Source organism: Biomphalaria glabrata, chromosome 2 (genome assembly GCF_947242115.1).
Source record: "Biomphalaria glabrata chromosome 2, xgBioGlab47.1, whole genome shotgun sequence".
Taxonomy (NCBI): domain Eukaryota; kingdom Metazoa; phylum Mollusca; class Gastropoda; family Planorbidae; genus Biomphalaria; species Biomphalaria glabrata.
Window position 1 is genome coordinate 16,593,037 of NC_074712.1, and position 13,038 is coordinate 16,606,074.

At 34.8% G+C, this 13,038-nt stretch overlaps 1 protein-coding gene across 2 annotated transcripts in view; it reads right to left on the bottom strand.

Annotated features, from left to right (window-relative positions):
• Positions 1-742: 742 nt before the first annotated feature.
• LOC106056275 (PDZ and LIM domain protein 3-like) overlaps positions 743-13,038 on the bottom strand; it is a 41,231-nt gene continuing 28,935 nt past the window's right edge. For both annotated transcript variants that reach the window (XM_056019415.1, XM_056019414.1), the window contains exons 6-9: positions 10,971-11,073; positions 7,824-7,909; positions 5,372-5,468; positions 743-3,272 (exon numbers count right to left, since the gene is read on the bottom strand). In XM_056019415.1, coding sequence (XP_055875390.1) covers positions 3,269-3,272; positions 5,372-5,468; positions 7,824-7,909; positions 10,971-11,073 — 290 coding nt within the window. In that variant the 3' untranslated portion in view covers positions 743-3,268. The remainder of the gene's footprint in view (positions 3,273-5,371; positions 5,469-7,823; positions 7,910-10,970; positions 11,074-13,038) is intronic.

A 13,038-nucleotide genomic window follows, 5' to 3' on the forward strand; every position in this document is an offset into this window, starting at 1 on the left:
TGCTAAGTCATTTGTGGGTCTTTGAATCCACAAACACAGTTTCTTGAGACTACAAGAATCTTAAGATAAAATTCAAACTATGTTATATATTATTTTATTGACCGTGTGATAATATTGGTTGCGCTCTATAATAAATTCATGATAGTCTCTTTTAAATCAATATGTAATGTAACCTTATGAACGTTTCGAGATTTTGCATATGTATGCGAAAATGTCTATTAAAGAGTTACATTCATACTAGTTCGACCTTTAAATTCTTACTTCACATAGGCCTAGATCCACATCCAAGTTGACCAGACCTAATCTCGTCGTTATCATCATGAATAATGGGAAACGGAGAATTTCAATATGCACTAATAAGCCCCAAAAAAAAATAAATCTCCCATTGTAAGCTCTTCAAAGTCTACCCAGTCAAACCTTTCTCAGAATGGTTCTCCTTCGTTGCGTCTTTTTCCAAAATAGTTCGGTGTATTCATGGCAGCAGAGATAACTAGGCATTGAATTCTCAATTTCAGCAATTAGCAAAATTGTTCTATTCCAAAAAGGTTAACCTTATATTCTTTTGAAGACATTACCATCTTCCTATTAAGCAATCGTTTGTCATTACATTTGTAGTGAACAAAACAGCCTGTCATTGTATTGTCTGTTGTTTTATTTTGAAACATTTATGAAGGTAATTTGTTTGTATTACTTAGGTTGCTAAGGGGAGCACTAACATCAATAAATAACACTACAAATCGTCTGCGCTTGATCAGATATTCTTTATTAACTCATTCGTGGCTTTTAAAAAATGTGAACACGAACATAAAAGAAATAAAACAAATATTGAACAAATCAAAGAATGACGAGTATGCTATAAATAGATTTAGTAAGCGAGAACATCGTGCACGAGGTCAATAAATAAATGACAACTAAAAGTAAAAGACAGTGACAGAACTTGAAATGTCTTAGCACCAGAGAGTAGAGTATACATAGAGAAAGAAAATAGAGGCATTTAGCAGCCCAATAATGACAGAAGTATGAAATAATAAAAGTCTTACACTTGCATATCTTGCAAAATTTTGGTATAGGCACTTGCGTCTGTTATCAACATATTTGAAATTTGTTAGGCTGATATGTCTAAGCATAAATCATAATTTTCTGCAGTGGGTTTGATCAACCATTCTTCAGCTACTGAGGATGTTTGATCACTTTTTGGAAAAGTTCAATGGTTCGTCTAGTGGGCTACGGGTGACAAGACACCGGCGGGTCACGGTTCATGAATATTGAAATTCCCCCCCCCCCTCCCCCGGGTAAGTTTGTCAAAAAAAACTAATTGAGTCATCCTGTATGCATTAGTGCATTTAGTAAAAAAAAAATATTAAAATTTTTTAAATCCCAATTTTGATTATTTCACTTGCCCATGTGGACTCCTAATGGTCATGGGTCAAGTCGTGCCATGTTTGCTATGTCACTTGAGTTTGTTAATGAATGTGAACGTCAGATTGTGTTTTACTTTGGCCTATTGTTTGGAGTTTGAGATAACAACCAAAGAGTTGGACACTATGCTTTGTCTAGTATTCAATAAGGTCAAAATACAAGGTAAGTAAGTGTCATTTTTGGTAGACCAAATGTAGACTAGATGTGTAAATATGTTTGTATTAAAAAATACCACAAGAGCAAGAGTAAGTGCATTTTCTATATACATTAGATTAAAAAATTGACTCCTTCTGTTAGTATAGTTTAAAAAAGAATAAAGGAAAAAAAAGTGCATTAAAAAAAATTAATTAACATATCTGTAACATATCTGTCTGTCAGTTTTGTAAAATTAATTTAGCATTAAAGTTTAATCCATTTTTTTTCTGAGAATAAAAAGTCGAACCTGGTCTAACACCAAAAATAGAACACACATGTGTATGTATATTACACATTTTTTTACGCTAATGTCATTACAGACATACAAAAGTCATAGTCTATTTTAGAATATTAAAACTTGATTGAATATGAAGTCAATATGTCTTTGAAATAGGAATTGAACTAAATATATTTTTGTCAACATGTTTTTAGGGGGGGAGGGTACATTGTTTTTGTTTTTTTTTAATATTCCAATTTTCAACAAAGCTTCTTTATAGAGAAAATTGACAATTGCAAATGATTTTGAAAAAATATTAGTTTTAAAGTCTTAAATCATTTTAAAATAGAAGCACTCTCTATATTGGGGAAAAAATAAACAATAGAATTTAAAAAAAATGATTTTGAAATGTAGCTTTTAGCATGACATGAAAAAATATTTAAATAAACAAACTTAAATATATATTTTTTTTAAATACCAAAAGTAACATTAAAATATGTTGATTATCCCAGTACCTGCATGACAGACATTGTTCACTTAGGCCTGACAGACACAATACAATCAGAATAAATCCTGGCATTACATGAAACACACATTTCTTAATATACCTAGCTGACCTATACTAGTTAAGTCCCTTACTAGTACCTTACAGTAACACAAATACATGTAACAGCAGCCAAAAGATAACTGAGAGCATTTGTATCACATTACAAGACAATGCAAATAGTTATAGACAGGCTCTATAACTCCTTACAAGTCATACATAATGAACGGGATCAATAACTCCTTACAAGAAAAATATCTTCCATTACAAATATTGGTTGGATAATTTTATCTGGGTTTTAACAGTTTAAAATACTTATATGATAATTCTTGAAAAAAATTGTTATGAAGAAAAAATTGAGTTATAAGTTTTCTAAACTGCCATCACTAATTCTCTATGACATGAGAACAAATTTAAAAAAACAAAAACCATAATGGCACACACCTTACATCAGTTAGACAGCCTTTATTATTATATGACAGAAACATTTGCACTTTACATTATAGTAATAGATACTATAGTAATAAAAACTTTGTATCCATGCTTTACAGCCATGTACCTAAGCTAAGGACACTACCAGTCTAGAAGCATCAATGATGATTTGTGTTCTACATGTTGATTTGATCTAATCATATGAAGCAGATCTACTAGTTACATGGTGCAAGAAGCTAAATCACCTTTTGCTGGGAGGGACTTACATAGGGGGGGGGATGGGTGAGGGTATACCAACAATTCCTAGGTAGAAATTGGTGATTGGTAAAAGTTTAAATTTTATGATAATAATTTTAAAACAAAAAACTGTTGTTTTTTTTTTCTTTATAGGCTGATCACTTGCTTAACCATTCACTGTTGAAACAGAACTCTTCACTGTGGAGATTCGTCCAGCCTGAGAATTACCTATTCAAGAGAAACATACAAGTAGTTTTATTTATTCAAACCAAGCAAAAAGGAATGAAATTCAATGATTTCTGTCAAGTAAGAGCTCCCCCCCCCCCCCAATTTTTTTTTGTAACAAAATTATATCAAAAGCAAGACCTGGCAACCAGCTACTATAACGGTATGACAGATGACAAAGTCATGATTCACCGGTATGACAGATGACAAAGTCATGATTCACCCAGAATCTAATGCTTACAGACTTAAACACATACACAAGATATATAAGTGACTCTAAGCCAACTAACGGCCATACACACACACATACACACACATATGGATAGAGAAAAAAGTTCACTCTCTGTCTCGCACACAACAGCTGTTTCTATTAGTGAAAACAAAAACCCAACCCTCTAATAATCTATTTCTACCTTTAGAGTCGCCCCATTTCTTCTGTAAACCAGCCTGGCAGTTTTATATATATATATGTATTTATTTATATGTTTTCCCCATACGACAGTTTTGAAGTTTTACCGACAGGCATAATGAAGACAGGTTGGAAATGGGAACAAAAATACAGATTGTGTGTGTCCGTGTGTATGTGTGTGTGTGTGGGGGGGGGGTAAATATGTGAAAAAAAAAGGGGGGGGGCATCCAGATTTAGGATATGAACAAAGTCATAGGGCGTTTCATTTTTAAAAAAAGTTCATTTCTAAAAACAAATTTTGTTAGTTCTGCACCATACTCTCGCACATAGCTAGTGGTGTAGGTGAGCACTCCGATTCAAAACAAAGGTCTTGGATAAATATATGTAGCAAAATAGGTTTCAGTTACTACCGCATATTAATTGACATTTTTCTAATTTAATTTTTAATTTTAAACAAAATTGGATTTGAAGGTTGAAAGTGTAAATTGGTAAGCCTAACTTATACATTTCGTTTTTTTATCTCCCCTCCCCCCTCTCTTATATTTGATGTGCCAATGTGACAACAAGGTGACCTCTTGGTACCTGTTAAGTGGTGGACACGTCTAGGACTAGCTTGATACAGAATGTAAATAGGATTTTAAAAAAATAAATTGGCTTCTGGTAGCTTTGAGTTTCCACACAGAAGAGTAAAAAAGTAGGGGAGATAATTCATTTCCGGTACCTTTAAAGGATCGAGCTTGCGATCATTTATGACCACACCTAACAGAAGGAGCTTTACCCACAGGCCAGGAACGAGAGATAGGCTCCTCGTCGTACCCTCTTCTGGCGGTGTCCCATCAACTAGACTTTTGACTAGTTGATTAGTTTTCACATCCGTTTAGTGTGACACACAGCCCCAACAGTGTTTTCCCTTTCCCGGCGAGGCCGGAGTCCACAAGAGATTCCTCCATGTTCCAATTCTGTACCGACACTGACAGTGAAAGAGCATCGCCCTCGTAAGGAACAGAATGACGGATGGGACATTTTAGCGGCGCCTTTCTGAAATTCTCCTCAAGAGCAATCTTGTTGGTTAGAACGCGCTAAAGAGCACACTGTTGCCTCCAATGACAAAAAAAGTTATTTTGCTCCATTTGGTCGGCAAGAGACCTACTCGTGACTACAGTCTTCGTGTAATAAAATAAACTGAATGCTTTTCTCGTATGAACATCTACTACACACACACAAAACAAGAAAAGGATATAAAAATACGATACTCCTTTCAAGAACGTGATAGTCCTTTCAAAAACGTGATAGTCCTTACAAAAACGTGATAGTCCTTTTAAGAACGTGATACTCCTTTCAAAACTGATGTTGAATCTAGATCTAGACCTACTTAAAAAAAAAATATTTAAAAAGTATTTGTATATTTTGAAAAATTATAAAAGTCAAAATAGAGTTTCCCTGTTATGGCCAACAAGCTACATCAACTATAAAATGTATAGGAACATCCTTAGAGCCGTTTTTGATATCCGTGTCCACCCATTTTTCACCCACCCAGATTCTTCCATGTAGTTCTGACTTGAATAGAGGTTTTGTAAAACGCCTATATATAAAAATGATCCAGTAACAGAAGTGCAGAATGGCACTAAGTCTGCAGCTTTGACTAGCGTTGACATTTTGGGTTTCGCTCTTTTGGTAACAGGTGTGTACCTACCTGTAGACTGGAACAGCCACCATATCTGGACCAGGGGGCTGTGCTTGACGTTTGGCGTGAGTCTCACAATACAATTTACCATCGACAACGAAAAAACCTGGACAAATAGAAGAGAGAGACATGTCACTGAGTAGGTCAAATATGATGACTAACTGAATGATGTTGAAGACTTGTTCTTTTTTTTTTTTTCTCTTTCTCAAAGCTAAACATTTTATTTGTCAGAAAAAAAATCAAAACATTATCCCCCAAAAAATGTTATTTCGTAGGCTAGGACCAATATAATGTCAATAATGATATTGGTTTCGTTTTGAGGCGGGGCAGAATCTGGTGTGATTAATCAGCCCATTCTAGAGCGGCAGAGTTTGCCACTGTTCGTACATACTTATGCATCTATCCTTTGGCTGGATGACAGGGCAGCTTTCTTTTTCTCTTGACTATTGCAACTTCGTTTTTTTTTTTTTTTTGCTCTCGGTGAAATTTGTACCAGTATGCACAGTCTGTCTGCATGCTGTCCGGTCTTGGGCTATCTTCTCCCACATACTTTCATTGATGCCAGCAGTTCTCATGTTTCGCTTGCAGACACCTCTATAGGTTAGTCTTAGGCGACCATTGGGTCTGCCTCCGCAAGCTCAGCATATAGGAAGTCTTTATGGATTCTTCCATCTGGCATGCGGATGACATGTCCGAGCCAGCGTAGTCTTCTCTGTGTCAGGAGAGCATAGATGCTGTTCATGTTGGCCAGCTTCAAAGCGTCCTGGTTAGGGGCATGATCCCTTCAGGTGATCCACATTATGCGTCTCAGGCAGCGTAAGTGAAAGCTAATGCTCTTGACACATGTGTGTTGGCCAGCTTTCACTGCCATAAAGACAAGTGCTCACAACACAGACATTGTAGACTAGGATTTTGGTTGCAGTAGTCAATTTGGCATTTTCCAAGACGCGCTTGGAGAGTTTTGCCCTAGCTGTAGATGGCTTTCCTAAATAATAGATCTATAAGAAGTGCTTAAAATTTAAGTGTATTTTGTGTTCACAGCTTTTGGTATTTGTAATTGGTGAAGGTTTCGTAACCCAAGAATCTTTGTTGTGGCTTTGCTCCAGATAGGTTCCTTATACTAATTATATCTATTGTAATTTTTTTAACCAGTTGTACAGTCATATAGCAACACATTTTAAATGTCATTCGAGCCTGGAACGAGTTACCCGATTTAGCAATCAAAGCCAATAGCTTGACTTATTTTAACTTATTTCATCACTTATAGTGTAAAAACTCATCTTTTTGTTTCGAAGGAAGCGCCTTTAAAAAAAATAAAGCTTTTGAAAAAAAAAATCTACATTTGTATAAAACAATGAATTTTGTTTGTGTATTTTCTTGACACAATACTTGTTTATATAACTTTTATATAACTTTCACTTCAATTTGTGTCATCATTAAGATTTACCTTTCTGACAAAATACTTTTCTCTTTCATTAAGATTACCATTGTGCTTTAAGTCATATTGAAGATTTACCTTTCTGGTTTAAATCATATTCAAGATTTACACTTCTGCTTAAACTCATGTTTAATATTTTAATATTTACCTTTCTGCTTTAAGTCATATTTAAGATTTACCCTTCTGCGTTTAGTCATGTTTAAGATTTACCTTTCTGCTTTAAGTCATATTTAAGATTTACCCTTCTGCATTTAGTCATGTTTAAGATTTACCTTTCTGCTTTAAGTCATATTTAAGATTTACCCTTCTGCGTTTAGTCATGTTTAATATTTTAATATTTACCTTTCTGCTTTAAGTCATATTTAAGATTTACCCTTCTGCGTTTAGTCATGTTTAAGATTTACCTTTCTGCTTTAAGTCATATTTAAGATTTACCCTTCTGCATTTAGTCATGTTTAAGATTTACCTTTCTGCTTTAAGTCATATTTAAGATTTACCCTTCTGCGTTTAGTCATGTTTAATATTTACCTTTCTGCTTTAAGTCATATTTAAGATTTACCCTTCTGTGTTTAGTCATGTTTAAGATTTACCTTTCTGCTTTAAGTCATATTTAAGATTTACCCTTCTGCGTTTAGTCATGTTTAAGATTTACCTTTCTGCTTTAAGTCATATTTAAGATTTACCTTTCTGCATTTAGTCATGTTTAAGATTTACCTTTCTGCTTTAAGTCATATTTAAGATTTACCTTTCTGCGTTTAGTCATGTTTAAGATTTACCTTTCTGCGTTTAGTCATGTTAAAGATTTACCTTTCTGCTTTAAGTCATATTTAGATTTACCTTTCTGCGTTTAGTCATGTTTAAGATTTAGATTTCTGCATTTAGTCATGTTTAAGATTTACCTTTCTGCGTTTAGTCATGTTTAAGATTTACCTTTCTGCGTTTAGTCATGTTTAAGATTTACCTTTCTGCGTTTAGTCATGTTTAATATTTACCTTTCTGTGTTTAGTCATGTTTAATATTTACCTTTCTGCTTTAAGTTCATAGAACATGAAGTGCACTTGAAACAGGCCACGTGATAGGGGACACCATTGGCTTTGACGATAACACCTCTGAAGGAAGAAAATATCAACAGGAAATAATTTTGTTATCGTTAATCGATAATGCAATTAATACTTAACCACATCCACCGTGATTGTATTATCTTAACGTTGTGGCTTTGATATCCCAATAATCAATAAATATAAATGTGTCCTTCAGTAGCAATAGTGATATTTCGATAAATATGTAAGTAGGTCATAGGGCAGAGAAGAACATAAAATTTCTGTTTGGAGATGCTGAAAGGCGACGGGGGAGGCTTTCTTTCAATTTTTAAAATGTTTAAAGGTGGTTGTTGTTGTTTTTTTTTCTTTTCTTTTTCTTCTAGAGACGGTGATGTTTGTAAGGTATGTTTAGTTCACTTCTAGAGACTGTGATGTTTGTAAGGTATGTTTATTTTACTTAAAGAGACTGTGCTGTTTGTAAGATATGTTTAGTTCACTTCTAGAGACTATGATGTTTGTAAGGTATGTTTAGTTCACTTCTAGAGACTGTGATGTTTGTAAGGTATGTTTAGTTCACTTCTAGAGACTGTGATGTTTGTAAGGTATGTTTATTTCACTTCTAGAGACTGTGATATTTGTAAGGTATGTTTATTTCACTTCTAGAGACTGTGATGTTTGTAAGGTATGTTTAGTTCACTTCTAGAGACTATGATGTTTGTAAGGTATGTTTAGTTCACTTTTAGAGACGGTGATGTTTGTAAGGTATGTTTAGTTCACTTCTAGAGACTGTGATGTTTGTAAGGTATGTTTAGTTCACTTCTAGAGACTGTGATGTTTGTAAGGTATGTTTAGTTCACTTCTAGAGACTGTGATGTTTGTAAGGTATGTTTAGTTCACTTCTAGAGACTGTGATGTTTGTAATGTATGTTTAGTTCACTTCTAGAGACTGTGATGTTTGTAAGGTATGTTTAGTTCACTTCTAGAGACTATGATGTTTGTAAGGTATGTTTAGTTCACTTCTAGAGACTGTGATGTTTGTAAGGTATGTTTATTTTACTTAAAGAGACTGTGCTGTTTGTAAGATATGTTTAGTTCACTTCTAGAGACTATGATGTTTGTAAGGTATGTTTAGTTCACTTCTAGAGACTGTGATGTTTGTAAGGTATGTTTAGTTCACTTCTAGAGACTATGATGTTTGTAAGGTATGTTTAGTTCACTTTTAGAGACGGTGATGTTTGTAAGGTATGTTTAGTTCACTTCTAGAGACTGTGATGTTTGTAAGGTATGTTTAGTTCACTTCTAGAGACTGTGATGTTTGTAAGGTATGTTTAGTTCACTTCTAGAGACTGTGATGTTTGTAAGGTATGTTTAGTTCACTTCTAGAGACTGTGATGTTTGTAATGTATGTTTAGTTCACTTCTAGAGACTGTGATGTTTGTAAGGTATGTTTAGTTCACTTCTAGAGACTATGATGTTTGTAAGGTATGTTTAGTTCACTTCTAGAGACTGTGATGTTTGTAAGGTATGTTTATTTTACTTAAAGAGACTGTGCTGTTTGTAAGATATGTTTAGTTCACTTCTAGAGACTATGATGTTTGTAAGGTATGTTTAGTTCACTTCTAGAGACTGTGATGTTTGTAAGGTATGTTTAGTTCACTTCTAGAGACTGTGATATTTGTAAGGTATGTTTATTTCACTTCTAGAGACTGTGATGACTGTAAGGTATGTTTAGTTCACTTCTAGAGACTGTGATGTTTGTAAGGTATGTTTATTTCACTTCTAGAGACTGTGATATTTGTAAGGTATGTTTATTTCACTTCTAGAGACTGTGATGTTTGTAAGGTATGTTTAGTTCACTTCTAGAGACTATGATGTTTGTAAGGTATGTTTAGTTCACTTTTAGAGACGGTGATGTTTGTAAGGTATGTTTAGTTCACTTCTAGAGACTGTGATGTTTGTAAGGTATGTTTAGTTCACTTCTAGAGACTGTGATGTTTGTAAGGTATGTTTAGTTCACTTCTAGAGACTGTGATGTTTGTAATGTATGTTTAGTTCACTTCTAGAGACTGTGATGTTTGTAAGGTATGTTTAGTTCACTTCTAGAGACTATGATGTTTGTAAGGTATGTTTAGTTCACTTCTAGAGACTGTGATGTTTGTAAGGTATGTTTATTTTACTTAAAGAGACTGTGCTGTTTGTAAGATATGTTTAGTTCACTTCTAGAGACTATGATGTTTGTAAGGTATGTTTATTTTACTTAAAGAGACTGTGCTGTTTGTAAGATATGTTTAGTTCACTTCTAGAGACTATGATGTTTGTAAGGTATGTTTAGTTCACTTCTAGAGACTGTGATGTTTGTAAGGTATGTTTAGTTCACTTCTAGAGACTATGATGTTTGTAAGGTATGTTTAGTTCACTTTTAGAGACGGTGATGTTTGTAAGGTATGTTTAGTTCACTTCTAGAGACTGTGATGTTTGTAAGGTATGTTTAGTTCACTTCTAGAGACTGTGATGTTTGTAAGGTATGTTTAGTTCACTTCTAGAGACTGTGATGTTTGTAAGGTATGTTTAGTTCACTTCTAGAGACTGTGATGTTTGTAATGTATGTTTAGTTCACTTCTAGAGACTGTGATGTTTGTAAGGTATGTTTAGTTCACTTCTAGAGACTATGATGTTTGTAAGGTATGTTTAGTTCACTTCTAGAGACTGTGATGTTTGTAAGGTATGTTTATTTTACTTAAAGAGACTGTGCTGTTTGTAAGATATGTTTAGTTCACTTCTAGAGACTATGATGTTTGTAAGGTATGTTTAGTTCACTTCTAGAGACTGTGATATTTGTAAGGTATGTTTATTTCACTTCTAGAGACTGTGATGTTTGTAAGGTATGTTTAGTTCACTTCTAGAGACAGTGATGTTTGTAAGGTATGTTTAGTTCACTTTTAGAGACGGTGATGTTTGTAAGGTATGTTTAGTTCACTTCTAGAGATTGTGATGTTTGTAAGGTATGTTTAGTTCACTTCTAGAGACGGTGATGTTTGTAAGGTATGTTTAGTTCACTTCTAGAGACGGTGATGTTTGTAAGGTATGTTTAGTTCACTTCTAGAGACTGTTATGTTTGTAAGGGACTTACGTTGCGAGCATGTCACAGCCTCCACATCTCATTGATGGCTGTTGAGGCTTCTCTGAGGCTGGCTTGGCGATCGGGGCAGACACCGAGCGGAAACCAGAGGGCCCTAAAAACAAGAGGACACCATCATTGACTGTGTGTGGGACATGAAACTTGAAATTGGGCTCTTTTTGAAAATGTAGAAATGGCTGTAGGAGTGATGTTGTCAATCATAAATGTGACGTCTAGCAATGTCAAGGTCTTTAATGTATGTTCACACATGTTTCTTAGTCTTTCCCAGTTTGAGAGACTGATGGGAGGGGGGTGATAAGAAAAATAAAAGTGAACCTGGGTGGGGGGGGGGTGCGGGGAGGAGAAGAAAAACATAAAGTAGGAGAACAAAACAGAAACAGAGAGTTGAAAAACAAGACAGAGGGGGGACAGAAAAAAAAAGGGAGAGAGGGTAGACAAAAAAAGAGAGAAGGGGGGAGAGAAAGGATGGGAGAAAGAAAGAGAGAAAATGGAGGGAGAGAAAGAAAGAATATAGTAGGGCAAGACACAGAGAGAGAGAGAGCGATGTTGTTGAATTCTACTAACGATGAGTCTAAAGTCTAGATCTATGGAGTAATGTTCAGTCTTGTTCTCTTATCATGAAAATTGCATTGTGCAAATAATTAAAAGATAATACACTCTATCGCTCCACAATTACGGCAGTCCTCGCGCCGTCAATCAAACAAGCTCGTTTACTCACAAGGCCACACCCACCGTAATCAATATTTTCTATTTATAGCTCATGTCAGCGATAGCAACGAATGGAAACAACAATTGTAACAAACTGTTAGGCAGTTATTTTCCTCGGTGTGGAGCAATAGTAACAAACTGTTAGGCAGTTATTTTCCTCGGTGTGGAGCAATAGTAACAAACTGTTAGGCAGTTATTTTCCTCGGTGTGGAGCATCTCCTTCTATACCAAAAAAAAAACCAAGATTTCTATGCAAACAGAGGGTACACCACTAGAACGACGTAAATGTGGAAAATAAAGTACTGATGGGAAAAAAAATGAAGCGGTACAGGTTCACTTAATAACGAAATAAGCCAATTCTATTTGCTCTTCCCCAATAGCTATATATATATATATAAGATGTTCAATTTAAAAACAAAATTGCAAAAATTCAAAGGAAATTTTCGATAGGAAAAGAAAACAAACTGGGAAAAAAATTGAAAGGGAAACGTTTGAAAAGTTCAATTTGAACTGTAATTGATGTTCACCAATTGTAGACATGAGGTGAACAAATGCAATAATATCAATATTTAATATTGAGTGTCTTCTCTTGAAAACACATCTACAGAGGAGAAAACAAACCTTGGCTGAATTAAATCCTTCACCTTCACCTATCTGTTAGTCTAATGAACCGTTTGGAAGCCACACGTGATCTGTTGACAGTCTTTCTCCATTCCTCTCTGCCGTTTGACTTTGACAGAATCTTTTTCAATGACAGGCCAGTCCATTCTTTTATGTTCTCTTCGCGTTCTCCGCCTCTTCCTTTTCCTGGTACTGTTCCCTGTAGGAAGGTCTTAGCAAGCCCCGAAGACCTTGTAATATGGCCATAGATTTTAAGCTTGCGCTTTTTTTTTTTTTTTTACGATAGTTAGCAGGTCATCATAGGGTTCAATCGCTGCAGTAACCCTGTCTTTCTGCTACAGAAGGATCCAAGGTATCACATTTAAAGACCGCATCCCAATCCAAGAGATTATAGACCACTTTAATTAATCTCTCTAAATTAAAAAAAAAGCGTTCCACTAAGTACTCATAATGTACGAATTGTTCCGTTATGACAACATTGTGACAAACAATGATATAGAGCGTGCTTCAATGACTACATTTTACAGGTGAAACTTTCATCCGCTTTCAACTATAATAAGTTTAATTATTGTCAATAATTTGTAATAAAAAAGAGGGGGACTTCAGAAGCAAACAAACAAACAAAAGCATGCTTATGACTTAAGTCTGTACAATGCAAAGTCGGTGCATCTAGATCTACCACATCAAAGGTTGTTAAATTGAATTTTTGTGTTCTATTCTAAAGATAGAA